At 37.1% G+C, this 24,097-nt stretch overlaps 1 protein-coding gene across 1 annotated transcript; it reads left to right on the top strand.

Annotated features, from left to right (window-relative positions):
• Positions 1-13,854: 13,854 nt before the first annotated feature.
• On the top strand, positions 13,855-14,829 carry LOC113360729. The gene has a single exon (XM_026604200.1). It carries the CDS (start codon positions 13,855-13,857, stop codon positions 14,827-14,829), a length of 975 nt encoding a protein of 324 aa, XP_026459985.1.
• The last annotated feature ends 9,268 nt before the right edge of the window (positions 14,830-24,097 follow it).

The raw sequence follows: 24,097 nt of genomic DNA, 5'->3' as shown, positions 1-24,097 counted from the left end.
GCATCAATATTAATCTTGAGATGTGTAGGAGGGGGAGGTTGCCAAATTTGGGTGCTGCCTAGAAAAGGACTGTGGTGGTAATTCTACTGATGACTTGTAAAACAGTGAAGACATTGATTAATCAAGTATTTAATATTTTTAACTGTCTTCAGGATATTTGGGTTTCTGTTGAAAAAAATCTATTCTTCAAAATCTGCCAACTGGTAATCATAACAGTGATTGACCATATGTTCCATGAGTCTCGACGCATGACCGTAAAATATGAAAACCATCTCTTAATCCAAGAGTCTAAAGAAGTATGAGCGGACTAGATGTTGCTAACATTTATATTCATCGAAAACCATATTGTTCTAGTCATATAACATTCTATGATAAGATGTTCTAGGGCTTGATTGCATAATAGACAGAGAGTATTAATTCCATCTTTATAGAAACTTAGCTTCACCATTGTCGGAATACTGTTTCGGAGGCACTTCCAAATAAAAAGCTTGAATCTATGTGGTGTGGTAGAATTCGAACGATGTTTCCAATTTCTTTTGGGACAAACTGCATTTGTAAGTGCCTGTCCAGAGGAGTTAAAGCATTATACGTGGATTTAACAGAGAAGATACCCTTTCTATTTGGTTCCCATATAATGGTGTCTTGACCATGTTGGACAAGGTGCATTTGCAGAATGAGTTTAGTGTAATCTTGAAACACTGCTGTAGCCAAAGGAACATTACATCTTCTTGGATTCTGGAGCATAATATCACAGACATATATTACTCTTGCAGGTTCTGTATAGTTTCTATTTGGAACTAGAGGATGATCTAGGCCCTCAGAGCAACCACAGTGGACGATCAAACCCATAACTATGGTCCAGAAACAAGACACAGTGGGACGGACTAAAGAGTAAAAGCTGGACCAAAAAAAAATTTCAGACTATATTTGGTCTGGGACCAAGACCAAAACCAAATATAATCGAGCGAACGTATAATGTACGTTTGGTAAGAGGCGGAGTTATAAAGTACGCTTCATGTGAAGCGGTTGTATATTCCTCGTTCCATGGTGAGGCGAAGTTATAAAGTATGCTTCGATGAAGCGTTGATAAAATGTACGCCCGACTAGGCGTAAGTAAAATGTACGCCTCATGACAGGCGTAGGTATTAGGTTCGCCCCAATGAGACGAATAATATACATTCTCCCCATTCAGGGGTTGGTATAGTTCACGCCTCATTGCAGGCGGTGGTAATAGGTTCGCTCCATTATATAATGACCAAACGGTTCTTACTTAATTATGTTTTAATGATTTTAATTAGCTTAGTTAATTAAATGTTTATATTAGATTAGTGAACTTTATCGGATTTCACCTTACAAAGTAGAATGGATTTTCGTCCATGAAAAGAAGCTGCCATGGAGCAAGCCGTTCATGAAAGAGTTTCAGTGGTGATAGTGTGCACACTAACTGGAAATATGAAAAGTAAATAACGCACCATACCACCACCAGCAAGAAAGTGACACCCTTTTAACATTTTCGCAACTGGAAAATGTATATTCCATCCCATCTGACTACCAGGTTTTAACAGTTTAGTTCTTCAACAGTTTTGAAAAAAAGTTCAGTATCATTAGTAACAACAAAACCCTGTCAAAATTGACATTCGAGCAAATTAGCCGAGACAATCAAAAGTTCCCGATACCAACACAAAATGAAGTACTTAATTATAACATGTTGAATGTAACCTTCCCACACATCAAGTTCAAATTTCCATTGCTCTATATACGTGTGAAGGTGATTCTCTAGCAGGTATCATAAAGACTAACCCTGCCTGCAAATAAAGGAGATCTCATTTATTTACAGACCTGATTGATTGAACCACTCATGCATTTACCTTAACCTCTGAGTTCAGATATCAAGTCACCATGAGACTTATGGGTTAAGCTTTCCAGCTTAAGCGTGGGTGGCCTCTTAAAATAGATTTTCACAAGAAGCTGCTGGGGATCTATACCATGACATCTCGCATACGTGTTAACAAGTCGATCAGTGTCCAAGGCTGAAGCTACATAGGTTGATAGAGAAATAATAATCTGGAGATCTCTCGAGAAAATTAATTTGCAGCAATCTCAGGGCTAATCTTCCAGAATTTGTTGTCGCTCAAGTTCATTTATATTTTCTGTCAATGAATTGGCAGTTCTATTGGCTGTTTCATTATCCCCTTTGCATTGTAACAACTGCCTCCGAAGATTTCTCACAAGCTCATTGAGCCTCTGAATATGTTCGCCTGAAATCAGGCATTAACTATATATCCGTCTGTACGTGTGTGATTTTTGGATAGTCTAATATGTGCGTATGTTTAACCTCCGCTCCACCAGGCGTTAACTATATATCCGTATGTTATTGGGGCGTGAGTTATATGTTTGCCCCATAACAGATGTTCGTTTAATCCACGCCCCACGAAGGCGTTGGTTATATGTACGCCCATTTCAGACGAGCATTATATCCACGCTTCACTAGCAAACGAACGTTATATCCACGCTCGACCAAATATACTCTGCTACCGTAGCGTAGCACCACTGGCTAAACTCAAATTTTTAGGTCTACTGGACTAGACTGTCTCTAATATATTATTTGTAGGACCAATTAGTATTTCCTTGTTGCATCAAGCTGTTTCAGTATTTGCTTAGGTAACTTGAAGTTAATCATATAATGAGCTGGAATTGAGTTTAACACACATTTGACCGTGCTTCTAGCTGATTGAGGCCCAATTATTTAAGTGTGCAACGACATCAGACACATCCGGTAAACTAATACGATGAAAACTTTGCGCTAATGTCCATTAGCTAGTTTTTTTTTGTTTTTTTTTTGGAAAGAAAATAGAGGAGTATAAGAAATGTTATGCTGGGTTGGCCCGAAGCACTTAGCCTAATCACATATTCATCCCGTAATTGTAACTTAAAATTACATCCTAGTTAGTTATTAATTCCCTAAAAGTAGCGACGAAAACCCTTTTGGAGTAGAACGCCATTGAAAAATGAATTTCTTCACCAGATTAGTCATTTCCATGTATCTATCTATTTATTTAATAAAAGACTCCGAAATGATTTGAAATGCCCAATTTCTTGTGCTTCCTCACATAATATCTGGTTGGGCACATGGTGAGGATGTACATACATGAACTTTTAGTTTGGGTTGGGATGAGATATTGTTTTCTCACGTATATTCACCATGATTTATAGAGGGGATACCAGTCCTACTAAGTGTTGAACACAATTCGAGATGTATAAAACGACCATTTATCCCTTTCAATATCAGCCGTCCAAATTTAACGGTTGAAATTAAGATTGGTAGGTGGTGAAGTTTGCTATTTTGAATTGCGTTTATTTTTTGTAGGAAGGTAGAGTCTTATAAGAGGAACATATCTTCAAAATATTACTCTTAAATTTATTGTCGTTTGGATTTTGCGGAAAAAATGACACAAATCTTGTCCGGCCTTATTCATCTTGGAGTGTCCATGGATCCTACCTCTTTAGATAATATAGAAGATACTAAAGTGTTTCTATATGCATTATTTTGAATTGGTTCTAAAACTGATTCTAGGCATGATTTTCGGGACCCGGGTTTTGGACATACCTTTCCTTTAACATAGATTCTACAAACTCATTCAAGAATTTATTAGAGAGATCCTCTGTGCTTGACTTAGGTTTGGAAGGAGTCTTTTGTTATTTACCAATTACTAATCCAAGAGAGTATTCTCAAAATCTTGTGGTACATCAACTGAGAGATTTGTTCCCTAGAATGTGTGAATACAATAAGAAATTTCGTGTGATGAAATAGAGAGATGTGTCTAAACAATCTCTCCTTAACTCGCGTGATCAAATGGAAATGATGGGAGCGGAAGGTATAACATAGAACCCATGGAATAATAGTATTCATATATAGTTCATACGATCGCGTCAGATTCAGCCGAGAAATATCAGCATGTAGATTTATCTTGTTCGACCTCGAGAAAAACGAAGGTTGTATTTATTTAAGAGAACGTGGTCTTCGTCATCTTACCGGAAAAGTATATATTCCAGACTATCCCCCTTCTTATGTAACAATCAATGAAATTCCTCGGGATGTTTACTTCGCTCAACATGGAACACTTGTGTACGAAGCGGATTCTCGTAATTATAATAAATATTCGAAGAAGGTTTTTATAGGAGCACTTACCACAGCTACTAAACGACAGAGTAATCAAAAAAATTTATAGGGAGTTCTTCAACCATATCCCTACTTGTCAGGTACGTGAACCTCCATCGAGTAGGAAGCAAGTACACTAGTACAGCACACAAAGTCAACTTGAGAGTTCAAGACAATCTTTGGTGGTTTGGAATATGGATGTTTATACATCTAGTGAAGATAGTACTGAAACGGTTCCGTTACGTCCATGTTTGTGAGTGAAAAATGCCTCTGCGGGTTTTGGTAATTTTGTGTGTGGATGAGAAATGAGTCTAGACCCTAAAAAATGCACTGCACGGGAGTATTTTTGATTCGAGAGGTCAATCTGTATAATCCTGACCTAAATAAGGAAATGGCCATTCCAGGCTTGCTTCGGTCACAAAGTGAAGGAGAAAGGTTGGTCTTAAGGAGGGAAGCGAAGAAAGTGTTGAGACCAGAATAGTTGATTATGAAGGTGTGGTTGTTTATGACTTGTACCAGAAAGTATAACTGGCTAACAGAATGGAAAGCTACCAGGTGATTTCTGGATACTGTGTTGTTCTCCGACTAAAACTTTTTGTTTGGTGGAAAGAGTTGAAACCTATTTACACAAGTCGTAGTAAAACATACCCTGGTCTCGTAGGAAGTGGAAACAATTGAGTAGTGGAAGGGTGGAGTAACGTGTAACGTCAGAATTTATGCTTCCATGATGAAGGAAACGTTGACACCATTACTTCTTGCCATTACTAACCGCCCTTCTTCATGACACTTTCTTATAACGGGCGTATTGCACGTCGCACGCTGTAAACCGCCAGACCAATACCCTGATGAGTATCTCCCAGTTTGTGACATGTTTGATGTCTCGAGTATTTTCGTGGAAAACATGTAGCACTTTGCTACGTGTGGCAAGTTAAAATAAAGAGGCTTGCCACAGGAAAATAGCATGCGTTGCTATTAGGCATTTCTTGGCTGGTCGCATGAAACTTGCCACAAGCCTGCCGGCTCAGTGGCGAACATGGATGAAGGGTAGCTGTTGATTATGGATACCTTCTGTTGGCGCCTGGTAATGGCGTAATGGCTTCTTTGGTGCATGCCAGCGGCATTGCAGCATGGCTGGCATGGCTCGTGCATGTCAGTGGCACGGTGGTGCAAGTGGCGCCTGGCGTAGCCATGGCCACTATATTTAGGCGGCGGGTCTCCTAAAAGTTTCCACAAGTCTGGCAGTTTGGTGGAAAACTTGGATGGCTGAGATCACATCTCATGAGGAAGGGTAGCCGTTGATTATGGATACCTTCTATTGGCGCCTGGTAATGGCGCAATGGCACGTTTGGTGCATGCCAGCGACATTGCATCATGGCTGGCATGGATCGTGCATGTCAGTGGCACGGTGGTGCAAGTGGCGCTTGACGTAGCCATGACCACTAGATTTAGGCGGCGGGTCGCCTAAAAGTTGCCACAAGTCTGTCGGTTCGGTGGAAAACTTGGATGGCTGAGATTGTAACTCAGGAAACAGAGTAGTTGTTGATTATGTCCACATTATGTTGGAACTTTTTAGTGGCATAATGGCATAGCCACGGCATGCGCCTACGACATGGTGGCATAGCCGCATCTGTAGCGTTGTGGCTTGGCGGCATGACCAAGGCTAGGATTTGGCGTCGTGACCAAAGTTAGGGCTTGGCGTCATGGCCAAGGCTAGGATTTGGATCCGTGCCAAAGTTAGGGCTCGGAGGCATGGCCAAGGCTAGGGTTTGGTGTCGTGGCCAAAATTAGGGCTTGGCGGAATGGCCAAGGCAAAAGTGGCTCGTGGCATATTGTGGACTATGACCAAAAATAGGGTTTCAGCTAACGCTGCTGAAGCAAAAGTCTTGTTTCGATCATGAAATCCTAATTGGAGTCCGCGAACAGAAAGTGGATTAGCACGTAGTGGCGTCATTTGTGGCACATTGGCATGTTACTACGGCAGAGTGGCATGTTGGCATGCCGATTAATATGTTGTTTTGGCAGGGCGTGTTTGGTTTGCCAGTTAGTATGGTGGCGCGGCAAGGTGCGTTTGGCCTTTAATGTATGGTGGCGAGTTTAGAGCGACTTGATTGGTCAAGAAAAGAGTCGGGCCAAACATAAGGCGCGACCACACCTCTAGTGCTCGTGGCGCATTTTAAAGTGACCTGATTGGTCGGTAGAGCGTGGAGGCTTTAGAGAAACTTGATCGGTCGAGGGAGATGGGGTCGGTTTAGGATGGGGCGTGGTCAATGGCGCTTATTGGCCTAAGGCATGCCCACGCCTCCCTTTGCTGCTGCTCCTATCTTGCGGCTCTTTGTTTTCTGATTCTGGGCAAGATTTTGCATCTGGCAATCCATGGCGGATTAATTACCTAGTTTTTCTAGGCTTGATTTCGACAAGCAAGGTTTGATATACTGCGCAAGGCGCAAAACCCTAACTTTTGCAAATTAATCTGGATAATTGATTGAATTCTATGTGTTGACACAGAGTTCTTTTAAGTTCATTGCCAGAGAGCAGCATGCTTTCTGATTGAATACCTTATGCAAAGACCTTATCCTTAATACTTGAAAATTCGTGCTACTCTACTTGTCATGCCATATCAACATTAAGGGTTCAGCCGGGGAACATAGCACAGAAAGCATTCAAAGAAACTTATATTAATTGAATGTAGGCAAGGTGCCAAAATTTACAGAATGACTGGGATTGTTCCTACATGCACCATTCTGGGTAAATTTCATAAGAAAATATTGAGTTGCTCAATAAATGTGTCAGTGAAGAGGTTGACACTCATGGCTCCGTTTCCTTGCAGAGTGACGTCACATCAGATACAAGGTTTTACAATTTTAACTCTAAACTAAAAACCACCATCAACAGTCCAGATCACCTCCGGCTGTTTTTGAGCCAGATATGTATACTACGGTACTTTCTCATCTATAATTATATTAACTTCTTTCATTTGTCTATGAATCTGAATTTTGTTACATCTAATAATGGTAACTATTTTTGACAAATTGAGTGGTCACAACTATCCGTTCATGCAGTAGACTGCGCTGAGATGATCAAGCAAATGTCGTTGCAAAATAACTTTAAGTGCGTGGAATAAAATCGAAAATTGCGTGAAGCGATCGTAGTTTAAGTTTTCGTAACAAGGACTTAGAATAACAAGTAAGAAATCAAGGTCCATCTACTCCAACACAACCATTTTGGCCACAAACTTCTTCCGAGACATGCTCATTTTCCCATCTAACTTCAGGATTTGCTGCATATTCTTATCCAAGACATAATGTATTAGCGGAACACAAACGGTCGATACTCTCAACAGAGATTTTACCACCCGATTCTAGTCAATAATGATGGTATAAAGTAAACCAACAACATATCCGTAGAAAACATTGTACTTGATATCCAGATAAACCAGAATACTGGTGACGTACTGTTTTATTAGTTTTTTTTATGCAATTTTAACAAGTGTTTAAGTCTTTGAATAAATGTTTGTTTGTGTCTCCTGTTCAATGAAAAAAAAATCATATGACATTGCTATGAGAAAATAAAAATTAAAAATGTGTTTGATTCCTAATCATTTCTTAGGATTTTGGTCCCTAAGATTTGATTAACGTTTGAGATGAAGAGTACACTAGATGACCACTACCACTACCACGATGGGAGGGCCGACCAAAGAAAAAAGGAAACACTGTTGTAATTGAGTTGTAAAAGAAAATTTGTGCCTAAAGTGAAAGTATCATTTTTCCTGAAATGGAAGGAGTACATCGTTTTATTAGTTGCAATGGAAAATTATCCTTTGTGGTGGTTTGCATAATGACTATGAAATCAATTTTTAAGAATTGTGCCTAAAATGATAGACACCTCCGAATTTTTCGTAAAAACTTTAAATTTGATATTGTTGTTTGTACTCATTGTGTAGATTTCTTTAAAATCTTTCTAACGAGATAAAATTTGTAAAATTCTATGGCATGGATTTTAAGATATGTTATATTCTAGTTTGCTTGCCAATTATACCCCTGAAAATATACGATACAGAAGAAATTACAATACAATTTGACTCTTATATCTGTTTTCCCTTTCTCTTTGGTTTATTTACGAAAATGTGTAATGCACTATTTCGGTTTATTTACGAAAATGTCCAATGAGAGACCAAAATTTGGTTACCAAAACCAACCAAATCCAATCTTTTTGTGTTAATTTGAAGAAAAAAAAAAGTCATGCTTCACATTGACACAAAGTCACCATATATAGAGTCCTCCCTCTCTTCGCTTGGCCGGTCTAATAAAAAAAGATATTACATTCAAATATTAATTTTCGTCCAGGTTGTAGTGCTCAAAACTTGCTTTCAAGAGTTCATAGCATTTCAAAAAAAAAAAAAAGAGTTCATAACATTCATCATGTTTAAATTCCTTCCGTGTCTCCTGATAATATTCTAGTTGAGCTCCAATTTTCTGAAAATTGAAAGAAAAATAAGTTAGATAAATTGTAACAGCTCGGATTTTCGGACTTCCAGCGGACACGAATCTACCTTTTGTTTCGGGTCTGATCCAGCTAGCAAGCCCAAATTTTCAGACCGCCACTCGTATAAGACAAAGTTTTTCGTTCAAAAACATTTTGGAATAAAAAAAATCATAAATTTGAACGCAACTAAGTTTTATTAAATAAAATGTGAAATATTACTTTTAACTTTACCAAAAAGTGCACTACTAATTACAAAATCAAAAGTGCACAATTGAAACAAACCAACACCTCGATTGAATTAAAAATGTCAATCATCAAAATTTTTGTGATACATAATAATTTCTTTATAGTTAATCTTTCTTCATTCTCTGTAAAAAAGGGAAGAAAAGGGGTGAGAAAATCACAACCCAGTGGGAAGTTTTTAAAAATAATAGAGTGCATCAAAAATCAAACACATGCGACCGATACTATAACAAAAACCATGCATAAAAATTTGCAATAATACTTACGCCGTTCTAGCCATAAATATTTGACACTTTCTTACTCACATGTTCAACTTTAAATTCTAGATACTTAGTCTAGTTGTCAGAGTTATTCCAGTAAACAAAGCACTACTATTCCCCGAACAATCTTCTTTTTCTTTCTTCAAATAATTCTTAATCTAGTTTGTCACAGTTATTCCGGTAAACAAACTATTAGTGTTCCCCGGAAAGTCTTCCCAGATTAGCCATCAGTGGTGGGATGTCATAAAGACCTGACATTTCAGCAGTAGAGAAGTATATGTATATTCCATTTCTAATTAATATAGTTTATCCATACACAAACATCAAGCTCATTTTTAAAGTCAGATATACTCGACAAAATGCATTTACATAGTGTAACTTAGTTTGATATTGCTGTGGCTTTTGGAAAAACATTTTTCCGTTGTGCGTTGTTGTGCTGTGCTGTGAGAAAAAAGTAGTTAGACGTTTGGTAAAAAATTAATTAAAGTTAAAGCTGATTAAAAAAGTAATCAAAGTGTGTTTGATAAAATATCAAATTCAACCATTGTTGTTATAGCAAATGACAAAAACAGACATATATCTGAAAATAGTTTTATTTAATTTTATTAGGCTTAAAAATAATTAATTTCTTAACTGTTAAAAATATGCAATTAATTAATTTCTTAACTGTTAAATATAAATATCTAATATTATGGTACCCAACATTTAAAAAATTAAGAGTCGGTACCTAAATGGAAGTTGACTGTCTAAATTTCCGGTTGACTTATCTTAATTTAATTTAATTTTTATGTACAAAAATAGTTAATTTTCAAATTTACCCCTAAACAAAATGTTATTATCATCCATTTGTTCCTCATCTCTGCAAGTGTTGTTGGAGTAGAAGAGATGTGTTTCTTCTGCAAAACCACCGCCACCATCACCACCCGAGTTCCGGCCACCACCCTATTACCCTTTAAATAATCAAACTAATTAGAACAACAAAAAAAAAAAATGAACCTCCAAACTGTAAAATCATCTGCAAACTCCCTAGCATCAACCCCATATCTACAATTGGAACCCAAGCTCTTATCGTAGAAAAAAGAAAAGAAAGAAACACGAATTCAATTTCAAAACACAAACCCTGATTTTATACTAACACAAGAATTAAGGTCAAACAATTCAGTAAGATATGGATTATACTTCCAGTCTTCAATTAGGGTAAAATCCCGGATTTGATGCTACCAAAACCCTAACATTCCTCACCCTCTTTAGTGCTCTTGTTGCCGAATACACTGGATCTCGTACATGATACCATTCCTGAGAATTAGAGCCAACTTTCATTATTGTACATTTTCCCCTTATATATTCTTAATTTTTCAAACTTACTAATATACATTTTGGTGGTTGAGTTTCAAAGAAAAGAAGAAAAAGAAGAACAAGGAAATATCATATAGTCCAAGAAATAATATATTAGAGAGAGTCTAGTTCAATTGACATAGTCAATTGTTTATTTGGTCCATTTTGACAATATAAACTATAGTTTGGTCTTAGGGTTTTGTCCACCCACACGGAATATTCTTTTTCTGTTACCAAAATACCCCTGCACGTGCAAAAATTATCTTTTGGTCCTAAATTTTATTGTTTGGTTATTTTACTGACATAAATAAACAAGAAACAACAACAATAAATTTCAGGTTCAAGAAAATTTTCTCTCTCCTACTCTGATCTCGTTTTTCTTCTTTTCCTGCAGATTTTTTTTCTAGGGTTTACGAAATCTTCCTGGATTTCTTTTTTGATACCAAGATCGATTCGATTTACAGCAGATTGACTTGGTTATGAAGATTGATTTGATTACAGAGTGAATTTGATTACGGTGTTTTGATTTGGAGTGAATTTGATTCAAGATTTTGATTACAGAAGATTTGATTCGAGGCTTTTCTGAAAATTTGATTCGAGACTTTTTTGAAGTGAAGATTGATTCGGTTGGAGTTGATTTTTTGGAATTACAGATTCGTAGATCGGTGTTTTTTTGGCGTTTGATTTTGAATTCTTCTTGTTGCTGGTGAGTCCTCACGCTAATCCTTTCCTTGAATTATAGATCAGTTAAGTTTTTCTTTGATTAGAATGAATGAAGTCGTTTTGTTAAGGCTTCATTTGTTAGAATGAACTCTTTATTTTGTTAAGGAAGAAGCTATTAATAGCGTTACGGCTTCATTCCAAGAATGAACTCTTCTTTTACCATGTAATAATTACTGTTGGTGCTTTGTTTTTTATCTTTTTTAGGATGTTAACGAAATGAAGTCATTCTGTTAAGGCTTCATTTCTTGGAATGAACTCTTATTTTGTTTAAGGAAGAATCTATTAGTGATGTTCTGTTAAGAATATTTATTCTTTTAAGGCTTCATTTCTTGGAATGAACTCTTTATTTTGTTTAAAGAAGAATATATTAGTGTTGTTCTGTTAAGAATCTTTATTTTGTTAAGGCTTCATTTCGAGAACGAACTCTTCTTTTGTCATGGAAGAAGTACTGTTGGTGCTTTTGTTTATCTGTTAGGATGTTAACGAATGAAGTCATTCTATTAAGGCTTCATTCCGAGAATGAACTTTTCTTTTTTGTCATGGAAGAAGTATTGTTGCTGCTCTGTTTATCTGTTAGGATGTTAATGAATGAGATCATTTTTTTAAGGCTTCATTCGTGGAATGAACTCTTTATTTTTTTAGAATGTTATTGAATGAAGCTATTTTGTTTCAGCTTCATTCCAATAATGAACTATTTTGTGTGTGTGTGTGTGTGTTCATTTTTCAGGTTTAGTATGGCCCTGTCCAGTTGTTATGTTGTTGTGTACTACAAAGGGGATGGTATTCCGTCGAAAGTTTCTTTAGATACTATGATTCGTGACTTTAAAATATCTGTTTGTGATTATTGGAGAAACTTGACTCCTCGGAGCATAAGATTAATTAGTCGCTGGGATAAAGCTCTCATTAATTGTGATTATTCTCTTCAAGGTCTAATTGTTGTTACTTGTTCAAGGGAATTGTCAAGTTTTGATCTGTTTGTTGAGGAGGCTTGTCATGGTGTTTCTTCTAGCTCTTCGTCTGGTATTTCCACGCAGTCGCTCAGTGACGATGAATCATGCAGTGGGTTCACTGAGACTTCAAAGATTAAATACCTGACGGAAGGTCATGACCAATTGAAACCTCTTTTATCCGAAGGTTGAGAGGATATTTTTAAAGGTGTTGGTCAAGTTTTTCATGGTGGTGTTGATGAGGTTCGCTTAGTTGTCAGTAAATACTGCAGAAAGTCTGGTTATAAAGTTGCAAAGGTTAAGAATGACAGACTCGGGTTCACAGACAAGTGTGGTAGGAATGCGGAATGTCCTTGGTATCTGCACTGTATTCCAATCGATACTGCTAAAAGTGTCTTTGCTATCAAGGAATTCAATGGGGAGAATAAATGTGGTGGTTTTTATAAGATGAAGGACCCACCTGTGAAGAAGGAATTGATTAAGGATCTATTCAAGGATCAAATACAGTCAAATCTGTCGATAAAGCCTAATGATATGGTTGCTCAGGTAAAGAGTTGTTATGGTATTAACATAAAATACCATCATGCTTATAAAAGGAAGGAAGCATCTAAAGCAGAGATATATGGCGATGATGTAAAAAGTTATACAGATTTTATTTGGTATGTTGAAGCAATAAAGGCTACCAATCCTGGCAGTTATATTAAGTTTGAGTATGATAAAGAGACTAAACGTTTTCAGAGGCGTTTCATATGTTTTGCTGCCTGTATGGAAGGATACCGGTTCATTCGCCCTATGCTTTACTGTGATGCAACATTTCTCAATGGGAGATTCAAGGGAAAATTGATAGCTGCCACTGGTGTGAATGGAAACCAAGGTAAATTTTCTTTCTTTTCTGAATAACTCATATTAGTTTGTTGTTTGATTTTAAAGAGCAGTGTGAATGAATGAAGTTTCTCTGTTAAGGATTTTCATTTTTTAGGATGAACTCATTTTATGTTCAAGAAGAAAGTAATTTCTATCAGTTTTACTTTTGCTATTTTATTAAGAAGGTCTTCATTTTAAGAATGCACTCTTATTTTTTGTTAAGGTTTTAGCTGTTCATAAGTGGGAATGAACTCCTGTTTCTTTGATTCTACAGTTCATGTTATAGAATGGACTTCATTTTTGGAATTAAGTGTAGAAAAGTTATAAATTTTTTGATTATACAGTTCATGCTACAGAATGGAATTCATTATATAGAATGAAACCTTTATTTTTTTTTATTTTTAATAGCAATGTGAATGAATGAAGCTTCTCTGTTAAGTTTTTTAGCTGTTCATAAGCGGGAAATGAACTCCTGCTGCTTTTGTTTATGTTTTACTTTGTTATTTTTTGAAGAAGAAGGTCTTAGTTCATGTTATAGAATGGACTTCATTGTTGGAATGAAGTGTCGAAAAGTTATAGATATTGATTATTCTACAGTTCATGTTACAGAATGAACTTCATTTTTGGAATGAAGTGTAAAAAATTTATAGGTTTTTTGATTATACAGTTCATGCTACAGAATGGACTTCATTTTAAGAATGAAACTTTCATTTTTGTTATAGATATTTTTTAATGAACTGACACTTTTAGTTCTTTTTTGTGTTCTTTTCATTCTGTAGGATTTTTTCCTTTTGCGTATGCTTTAGTTCCTGGAGAAGACATTTAAGGGTGGGAGTGGTTTATGGAGAACTTGCATCATTGTGTCGAATCTCGTCATATCACCTTTATCACTAGACGTCATGAAGGGCTGAAGCAAAGTATTCCAAAGTATTTTCCCAACTCTTATCATAGTTACTGTTTCCATCATTTGAAGAATAAGCTCCCCATCAAGAAATCACATGATAAGTATAAACAAGTTCAAGATTTGTTCCATAAAGCTGCATACTGCTATAGTGTTGCTAAATATGAGTCTGCTTTAAATGATATATGTATCATAGGATGTGGTTGGGTTGTCGAGTACATCAGAAATATCGATCCCAAGCATTGGGCAAATGCTTTCTTCGTAGGATGTAGGTATGGGACACACTCGTCAACTATTCAAGAGTCTTTCAATAACTGGATTCTTCCTGAAAGGGATCTACCTCCAGCTACTCTTGTTGATGAGATTAGGATAAAGATTATGAGGATGAGTGCAGAAAGGCGTGAGCTCGGTAGAAATTATAGTGATAGTTTGACTCTCATCTATAAAGCTATACTCAAGTCACATGTTGATATAAGGCGTCCATGGAGTGTTACAGAGTCAGGTAATGGTATATATGAGGTTCACTCTCCTAGCTCTCATGTTGTTGATCTGATGCATATGACGTGCACTTTCCAGAGATGGAAAGTGTTTGGTTTCCCCTGTGATCACTCCACTGTTGTTATTAATATGAGTGGTATTGAGATGTTGAGGTTTGTTCAGCCTTACTTTGGTTCGAATCATTTTCTCCATACGTATGCTCCTGCAATTCGACCCATTCCCAATTACGACAGGCCAGAAGCGTATGAACCTGAAGAGAGAGTCCTACCTGGTATTCCAAGGACACCTCCAGGAAGACCACCAAAGAAGCGCATTCGTGGTGCTTATGAGAAGGAGAGGAGGCCTATGAAGTGCTCAAATTTCAAGAAGATTGGGAACCACAACAAAGCTACCTGTCGTGTATTAATGTTGGAGTAGTATGCATGAACCTTTTTTTCTAGTGTATGTTATTTTATGAACTTCTCTTACCTGTTTGATTATGCACCGGTTGTAGTTTTTTTTTTTTTTATCTTTTTGATATGCACTTCATTTTCTGGAATGAACTTCATTTTCTGTAATGAACTCCCTTTTTTTTCTTAGAAATGTTTTTTTTAGATATTATTTCTTTTTGGATATGTATGTACTGATATTTTGTAGCAGGTTATGGTATTTTTCCTACCAAATCAACTCTATGGAATATGTATTTTTCATTATCAGGGATATGTATCAGTTCATTTACTGAAATGAACTTCATTTTCAGGAATGAACACAAGTTTTCCTATAACCAATAGAGTTCATTTTGGTAAATGAACTGGTATACAGAATGGACTTCATTTTAAGAATGCAACATCTGAGCTCTGTGATTTTATGAATAGACTCTTTAGATGTTTCCATCTAATCAGATTGGTTCCTCAACTCCTACAACCAAGATGTTCCCATCCACTTAGATTGGTTAGTGCCAACCTTAATAAGCATAAATTTCTAGGATCTGGAGTTTATTTGTTGCAGCTAAGAGCTAACAAAAAGTTTCTTCCCCACCCCCAAACTTAAATCTAACATTGTCCTCCATGTTCTAAAGATGAAATTAAAAGCATGAACAATAAGAAACGGTTACCACTTGATGGATGGAAAAAGAAATAAGGAAGGATATTACCGTAAGCATGAGTACCTCCCAGGAAATGCTAAATTTAAAGTCTTTAGCTTGACATCAAATACCTCAAAAAGATTGTCACCTTCCAAAGTCATATATCAATAGTAGAAACAATTGTGGGTCCATAAGACCAAATAGAGCTGACACCAGTATGAGACAACTGCAGTGATTCAGAAAAATGAAAAGAAGGAGCACGTCCTCATCTAAGGTTTCTGTCAAGACAACTGGGTTTATCTGCGGCGCGTAATTGAACTTCATATGTGTGTCTCGGTAAATAGATTCATCCGAAAAAAGGGTCTCTAATACCTGGGTTACCTCCTGGACCGTATCAGGAGGATCGGGTTGCGGAGTCTGAAAAGACTCAAGTAATATCTCAGATGTACAAGGCTCGAGTCCCAAGTTAGGGACTCTAATTAGGGATAAGATACAATCACAAGAACCATCACTATCCCCGAACTTAGGGTTCATAGACAAACCTCTAACTATTTCTTGAATTTCCGGATCTTCAGAGTCCTTAAAATACTCAAGAGATTCTTCTAGTTCTCTACCCCCAAACTTAGGGTCATCATTATTCTCAGAAAAACCTAAAACTATTTCCTGAATTTCTGGGTCCATAGAATCTTTAAAATACTCAAGAGCTTCTTCTAAAGATTGATCAAATATCTTATCTAAGAGAATGGTTTCCTCAAAATCATCTAAAGAATCTACCGGTAAAGTGTCAAGCCAATTATCCTGAACCAAATACTGAACTAAAGTGCTAATCATATTCACTTCTTATAAATCATCATTCTCAGAAGGTTGTCTAGTAACATTAAAGACATTTAGTTCAGTGGTCATATTATCAAAGAATATGTTCATAAGCCCATTCCTACAGTTGATGACAGCGTTAGCTGTGGCTAAAAATGGGCGACCTAAAATCACTGGGATTTGGCGACTTGGATCCTGAACAGGCTGGGTGCCTATAACAACGAAATCCACAGGATAAATAAACTTATTAACCTCAATCAGAACATCCTCTATGACACCACGAGGGACTTTGACAGACCTATCAGCTAATTGTAGTGCCACTTTAGTCGGTTTCAACTTACCAAGACCTAGTTGGGTGTATACATGATACGGGAGTAAGTTAACACTAGCTCCTAAGTCAAGTAAAGCTTTATCGACCATGTGATTACCAATCGCACAACATATGGTGGGGCATCCATGATCCTTATACTTAGAGGGTGTTTGGTTCAGAAGAATGGAACTTACCTGACCAGCTAAAAAAGCTTTCTTATGGACATTAAGCTTACGCTTTCGTGTACAAAGATATTTAAGGAACTTGGCATAAGCAGGCATCTGCCTAATTGCTTTTAATAACGGAATGTTGATGTTCACCTTCTTAAATGTTTCCATTATCTCGTTGAAAGTCGACTCCTTCTTTGTTGGGGCTAACAAATGTGGATATGGGTCTCTAGGCACAAAGGTAGACCTATCAGGAATTTCTTGGAAATCCTTAGAGACTGTTTCAGTTTCCTCGTCTACGCGCTCCTCTTGGGAAGTAGAAGGTGGAACTACAGTATGTCCACTAGGCATGGCTACCTTATTGTCTACCGTTTTACCACTCCTAATGGTTGTTATCGAGTTCACATGGTTTGATGATTTCTCACCAGCTAAATATATTTGATGGACTCCCCTAGGGTTGGGTTGTGGTTGACTAAGAAACTTTCCTTTTTCTCTCAATGTCTCATTTATCTGATTAACCTGGGTTTTCAACTCGGAAATAGCCTGACAGTTAGCCTGACCTATTCTCTTATTTTCTTCTAAACCTTGAGCAACAGATTACTGAAAATGCACAGTGTTACGAGTTAACATAGCAAGAGACTCTTCTAAACTCATAATCTTCTTATCCGAAGGGTTCTGAAACTGTGCCGGAGCTGAAAGATTCTTAGTATAGCCAAAACCTGGGAGAACCTGAGAATTACTAGACTGACCTTGATTCTGTCCCTTGGACCAAGAAAGGTTTGGATGGTTTCTCCATACAGGGTTATAAGTTTTTGAATATGGGTCAAACTTCTGTTGGTTATCAAACCTAGTGTTGTTATAAAGAGCATTGGCTTTATCTTCAACATCATGGCCTTCCCAAAAAGGCTCATTTCTTCCATTACTACCACTAGAATGACCTAATTCTAAGGCTTCTAACCTTTTGGCTATAGCTTCTATTTTGGCATTTGACTCATAAGATCCTTCTACCCTATTAACATTTCCTCTACTTATAAGAATTTTTTTCTGGGGTTCCCTACTATTTTCCCATTGTTGGGTCTTATCGGCGATTTCATTCAAAAATGTCATCGCTTCATCAACAGTTTTATTCTCAAACCCACCTGTGCATAAGGACTCAACCATGGTTGTTGTTGAATAATCTAAACCCTCGTAGAGGATCTGAACTAACCTAACCTTCTCCAAACCATGATGAGGACATTGAGATATCAAGTCATTGAACCTTTCTAAGTACCTATATAAAGATTCTCCCTCTTGTTGGGCAAAAGTACATATTTGTGTCCTAATAGACGATGTTTTATGCCTTGGGAAAAACTTATGTATAAAGGCAGAAGTAAGTTGGTCATAGGTTTCAATTGACTCAGAGTCCAAACTATACAGCCAAGATTTGGCTTTATCTTTTAAGGAAAAGGGGAATAACCTAAGTTTCAACGCATCATCACTTAGGTTTTTAATTTTCAGAGTACTACAAACTTCCTCAAATTCCCTAACATGAAAATAGGGGTTCTCATTCTCCTTCCCTAAAAACATTGGGAGCATCTGTAAAGTCCCAGGTTTCAGTTCATAATTTGCCTCGGTTTCAGCTAACTTGATACAAGACGGACGAGAGGTCCTAGTTGGGTTTAGCAAAGCTTTCAAAGTTGCCATTTCTGGCACTACCAAAGGACTAGGAGTACTAGGGGTACTTTCCTCACAAGAGACAGATTCTCAAAACTGAAGTTTCCAAAAACGGGGCTCTCAAAAGAAGAGTCTTCGAGCTCCCCGCTTCACAAGAAGAACTACTAGGTTTTTCACTAATCAAACGACCTAGAGTGTTTCTTTTCCAAGCCCGTTTAAAAACTTCGGGCATACACTAGAAAAAAAAATCAAAAAGAAAAGTCCTAAAAGGAAGGGATGTTCTATGCAAACACAAACAAGGCTGACTCCACCACAGCAAACCTACTGATTTCTAGCAAACAAAAAGCATGATGGCTCCACTTAGATTGTTTCTAGACCAGCTTCTAATCCTTCGAACGGGAATTCGTTACAATTTAAGCAAACCCTCTGGAATCAATCCGAGTTAAAGTAAGTTGAATAGAGGCGAGGGAAGCTCGGTGGAGCTTTGATACCCAAGGCCTCACCGGTATTACAAGGCGGCGCAGTCACGCATTCAACTTACAGAAACCGTCAAGAACTTCGAAGTATGCTTAAAAGAGTAACCAATATTTTTCGAATGACTTTCCTGTTAAGCTCGTTACCCTATCGGTCTCGTTCTAGTCAAAATTTTAGGCTTAGGTTCGCGTTTTGTCGTTTTCCTAAGGCGGGCAAGAAGAGAACGGTGATGAAATCCGAACCCTTATCTTGTATGGCCAGTCCTTGCCCTTTACTAGGAAATTAAAGCAGCCGTTTTCAAGTCCTCAACATATATGCATACGAAGGAAGACAGTAACTCGCTGACAGGGGATTCGCGAGTGTTTCGACAAACTTACCTCCCGTACCAGACGGGGGATGAACCTTTGTAGTCGACTCGGGCCACGACTCCTATGTCATGTACGAACCCGAGGGGCCGAGGTGATATCGTAATCACCGTCCTTCTCTGCAAACAGTTTATATTTAAACTACCCTTCCGTAGGGTTTAAAAATAATGTCCCAAAATTTAAAGTCCAAAGTCCAAAAATATAAAGTGCAAAAGAAAAAGAAAGTCTAAAATAAAAATCTACAAAAATAAAAATGTCTCTCTTTTTTTATAAAAAAAAATCTTCTTCTTTCGCTCCTTTCGCTTTGCCTTTTACTCCAGTCTTTAAGTATTCACCAAAAGCTTTGGCAAAATTTTCTTTCGCTCCAAATTCCAAAATCTGAAAGAAAAAGACAAAAACCCAAAAACGTAAAGAAGAACAAATAAAAAAAAACCTAAAAAAAAATCTAAAAACTCTAGCCTAAAGAAAGTCCGCGTCGGCGGCGCCAAAAATTTGATTGTTTTTCAAAGTTGTTGTAGTAATATGATTCGTTCAAGACTTGTGAAAGCGGATTTTTAGATTTTTTAATAAATAAAAATAGCGAACTAAATTAAAAAGATGTTGTGAAAATTATGGAGAGAATGGACTAGGATTCCACCATTGGTTGATATTAGTGATTTAATAAAACAATAATTATGCAACTCAACATTCAATTGATTCTAATAGTATTGCCTAGACATGTAGATTTCCAAAAGAATAGATGTTAATCCAAGCATAGAATATCAAAACCCTAAAGCAAGCATATTCTATCAAGAGAAAATACACCTAACTAATCAAAATCATATAAACAATTTTTAGTTCAATGCAAAAATCATAATAGAGTTGTTGTAATTAATTAATAAAAAAATCACTTTTACCGAAACAACGGCTTCCTCCATAGCCCCAAGGATTGGGTTTAGCTCCGCATATTGGAAACACACTCAGAATAATTTTTCATTGCTCAAAAGTGTTTACAAGTGATGAAATGGGAGAAAATAATGATTAAACCGGGTTTGCTCTAAACGATCCCCAAACTCTCCATCCCTCACTGATACCCAAGACACTCTTATTTATACTGTGAAGCCAATCTTAGGTCGACAATCATCTCAATTACTCCAAAAGATCTTTGCAGTTAATGAAAGTATTTCACGGGAATATTTCCTCTCCATTTTCACACGTCTTCTGAGTTGTATGGTATATCCAAATCTTCTCATTTAATTGAGCCAAATAATGAAGAGAATATCTTCAATTAATTCCGTGAATAATTCCTTCCCTGTTTTCGAAAATATCCAAAAGTATACGATTTCCTTCCATTCAACACGTACAAAATCTTACTATCATGGTAAGAAGATAATCATGTCTTAAAGACACAAATATCCCCATAATATCATGACCAGAATCTCACACAGTTGAGATTTCTTTTCCCGCCAAATATCTTTCCCGTGAAGAAGAAGATGGGTGCCCCTATCCGGTCCTGGGGTGCGAATAGCAGATGCCATGAGGGGTGTCTCTGATCAGCTGCTTGGGTGCAAATATCCTTTGGGTACCCCTTATCATTTGGGCGCCCCTTATCCACAAGTGAGAGTCTGAATAACACGTTCCTTCCGGTGCTTTAGACGACTTTTCGAGCCGATTTTTCCAAGAATGTTTATTTCCAAAAATACCTAAAAATACATAAAATACCATAATAAGTACAAAAAATCGAGTACCAACAATACATGAAATTAAGGACAACGTAGACACAAAAATGTATATATCACTGTTGCAATAAGAATTAGTCTATTGTGCAATATACTATAGTTAAAAAGAGTTTTGTCTGTTTAATCTGTTCCAAGTAAGTAATTGCTAAGGTATTCTGAGTTGAAAAATTCACCCCAGCTCTCTTCATCTCCTAATGCAGTAAGAAGTTTGTAGGCCATCCCAACTCTTCTTGCTTCCATCTTCTCTATCATGTCAGCTTTCTTCAACACACTCTGCGACTTGTTTGTGGTTGTCTTGACACTTCTCTTGATCCAATAGCAGGTGTGCAGCAGGCAATCTGGATATGCTCGTTGATCTGGCACTCCTGGCAGATTTTCAAAGTTGACGTTGCTGCATCTCACCCTACCATGAGCTTGTAGCCACAAGTTGATGTGTTTCATGCAATACATAGTCATTCTGTTTTCGTCAGCTTTGCATTGCTTACCAAGGTCTCCCTTTTTGATGGAGTTGTAATGCTCCCATGTGTAGTTGCCGACGTCAAAAACCAGCAGATACCAGTGTTCACCTAGAGACCCTTTTGATTTTTCATTACCACTGTGTGGGTCAGTATTCATAGGAATGAACAGATTTTCGGTTTTTTCAGGCATGCCTTTTATAAACTGATCAACTTCTTCTGTTCTCTTAAGTTAATTGTGCCACGCAAAAAATGTCTGAAAAACAAAAATAGAAATGAATTAGATAAGCAGTTCTCATTCTATGCATGATGGATTATACAGTTCAAATAGATAAAAATCAAAATAACCTTCATAGGCATGCATTTTTCTCTAAATCAGACAAACTGCAAGCAAACAGTTCACTTTTTATCAGAAGAAACACACTTACGAATGTTGTTGAATTCATAATCTCGAAGTTGATATACTTTCTTTGAGTCTCACTGTCCTTGCTATCATTGAGAATTCTATCGTTGTTTGCAGCTTTATACTCTTTGTATATATAGTAGTCCAGCAAGGTGGTGTCCAAGTAATTATTGAACAATAGAGAAATGATTCCACTCCCTTGAACTGAAATTGGAATTTTCTTGTGATTATATGCTTTCCAAGCTGCTTGAATGCAAAAATACAAAGAGAAAATGAACTGTCAAAATTTTATACCAAAAAAGAATTATTGAAGAGAAATATATAAAGAGTTAGTAAGAGAAACATACGTAGTCATAGCTTTGCCGAAGAAATCACCAAATACCGCCAGCGCATCATTATCAAATCTGTGGTACAAAGGAGATCCTCTCAGTTCTGGTAGATTTGGCTTGATTTCTTGTCTTACTCTTCGAGGAGCCTGTGCTGCTGCTTCTTGAATCTGATGTTCTTGTTGCGCCTGTGGTGTTGCTCCCTGAACATTTGCAGGCTCGGATCCTCTTTTCCTATTACCAACAGGGTTCTTCTTTATCTCTTGTTGCGCCTGTGGTACATTCTTGTTCTTCACTTCTTTATCTCTATCAACTTGAGGTGGTACCTTTGCCACTACCTTCTTTTCTTTGTTCAACATCAGTCTGAATCTTGTTTTCTTTAAACTGTAATCTTATCCTGATATGAATTCATCTCCTATTGGTTTCACTGGTTTGTTTGATCTAGTAGCCATTCTACTAGTTTCTTCCGGTACTACTTTCACCGGTGTCTTATGAGTCTGATCCATCGATGAACCAAGGCCTATTTCATTCAGTTCTGCAACTATTTGTGAACCTGTTTCCACATCTGCGACAGTTGTCTTTGCTTTCTTTGACCTAGTAACCACTCCAGTTGCTTCTTGTGACATAGGGGTGGGCTGGTACTGTGTCATCCCAATCGAGAAACTAGGAGGACTACAATCATTATTGATCGCCTTTAGTGTAGCTTTGATGACGGTGTCAGCTTCTTCATCATTCAAATCCTCATTCTTCTCATTCTTGTCATCAATAAACTGCAGACTCACATGCTCTTCTCTATCTAATATATCATCTGTGTCACTTGCTGTTACAAATAATTCAAGAAGCATAAATCAAAAAAATATACACCTTCATTCTAAAGAATGAACTTATAAAAAGATCTAACTTCATTCTACAACATCATCATATAGATCTACTAACTTCATTCTATAAAATGAAGTCCAGCAAACATCAAAGGAGAAACATGGTTCACTGTAGGAATGAGCTCTTTACAATTTTTCTAGACTTCATTCTAGAAATGAAGTCCAGCAAACATCAAAGAGGTAACTTGGTATACACCTTCATTATAAATAAGGAACTCATAAAACACGGTATACACCTTCATTCAGAAGAATGAACTCAAACAACAATTTTCAGTACAATTTTTCTAGACTTCATTCTAGAAATGAAATCCAACAAAAATGGTATTATTCATCAAACATCAAACATGGTATACACCTTCATTCAAAAGAATGAACTCCAACTTCAATATTTGTATCCAGAATTCATCCATGAGAATGAACTCCAACCTCTGCTTGAAAAGTAAAACTAAAATATTTGCAGAAGGAAGAAAAAAATTTAGAATTCTTACCCAGGTTCACACATTGATCAATAGTCAAAGGAGCTGCGGTGTTGTTTGGAATTTAAGGAAGATCTATTTCAATCATCTCATCAAGGATCTTTTGCTGAATATCACATGCATCAACTTCTACAGAAGGATATCCAACAGATAAGGCGGGAAAGAGATGATCACAACCTCCAGCAGCTTCATTTACAGCATCTGGTACTGCTTGCATTCCATCATCCACAGCAGCATCTGGGTTTGCAATTCCAAAATCATCATTCATATTTCCAACACCAGCTTCCACGGCCTCATCCACAAAAACATCTGATTGCATATCTTTAGCAACCTTATGCTCATCAGCGAAAAGTTTAGTACGCATGTACTCTGATGCTTGGTCTTCCATGAATTTCGCCACATTTCGTCCTTGAGCTAACAATGCATCAACTTCAGGTTGCTTTGAAGACAAGTATATTTCAAGGCATTCCATCTTTCTATCAAAGAGTGTTTTCGAAGTTGTGGCTTCTGCAAGTGATTTTTCAAGGTCTTCCTGCCTTAACAAAAGATCCAACATCTCCTCAGTATGCTTCTTTGTCAACTGT

The sequence above is a fragment of the Papaver somniferum genome, chromosome 3 (assembly GCF_003573695.1).
Source record: "Papaver somniferum cultivar HN1 chromosome 3, ASM357369v1, whole genome shotgun sequence".
Taxonomy (NCBI): Eukaryota; Viridiplantae; Streptophyta; class Magnoliopsida; order Ranunculales; family Papaveraceae; genus Papaver; species Papaver somniferum.
Note: the sequence above shows the minus strand (reverse complement) of the source record. Positions and strands in the feature narration are given on the sequence as shown.

Excerpts from the sequence above, each read along its gene's own strand:
- LOC113360729 (XM_026604200.1), top strand. The coding sequence starts at position 13,855 with ATGGAGAACTTGCATCATTGTGTCGAATCTCGTCATATCACCTTTATC.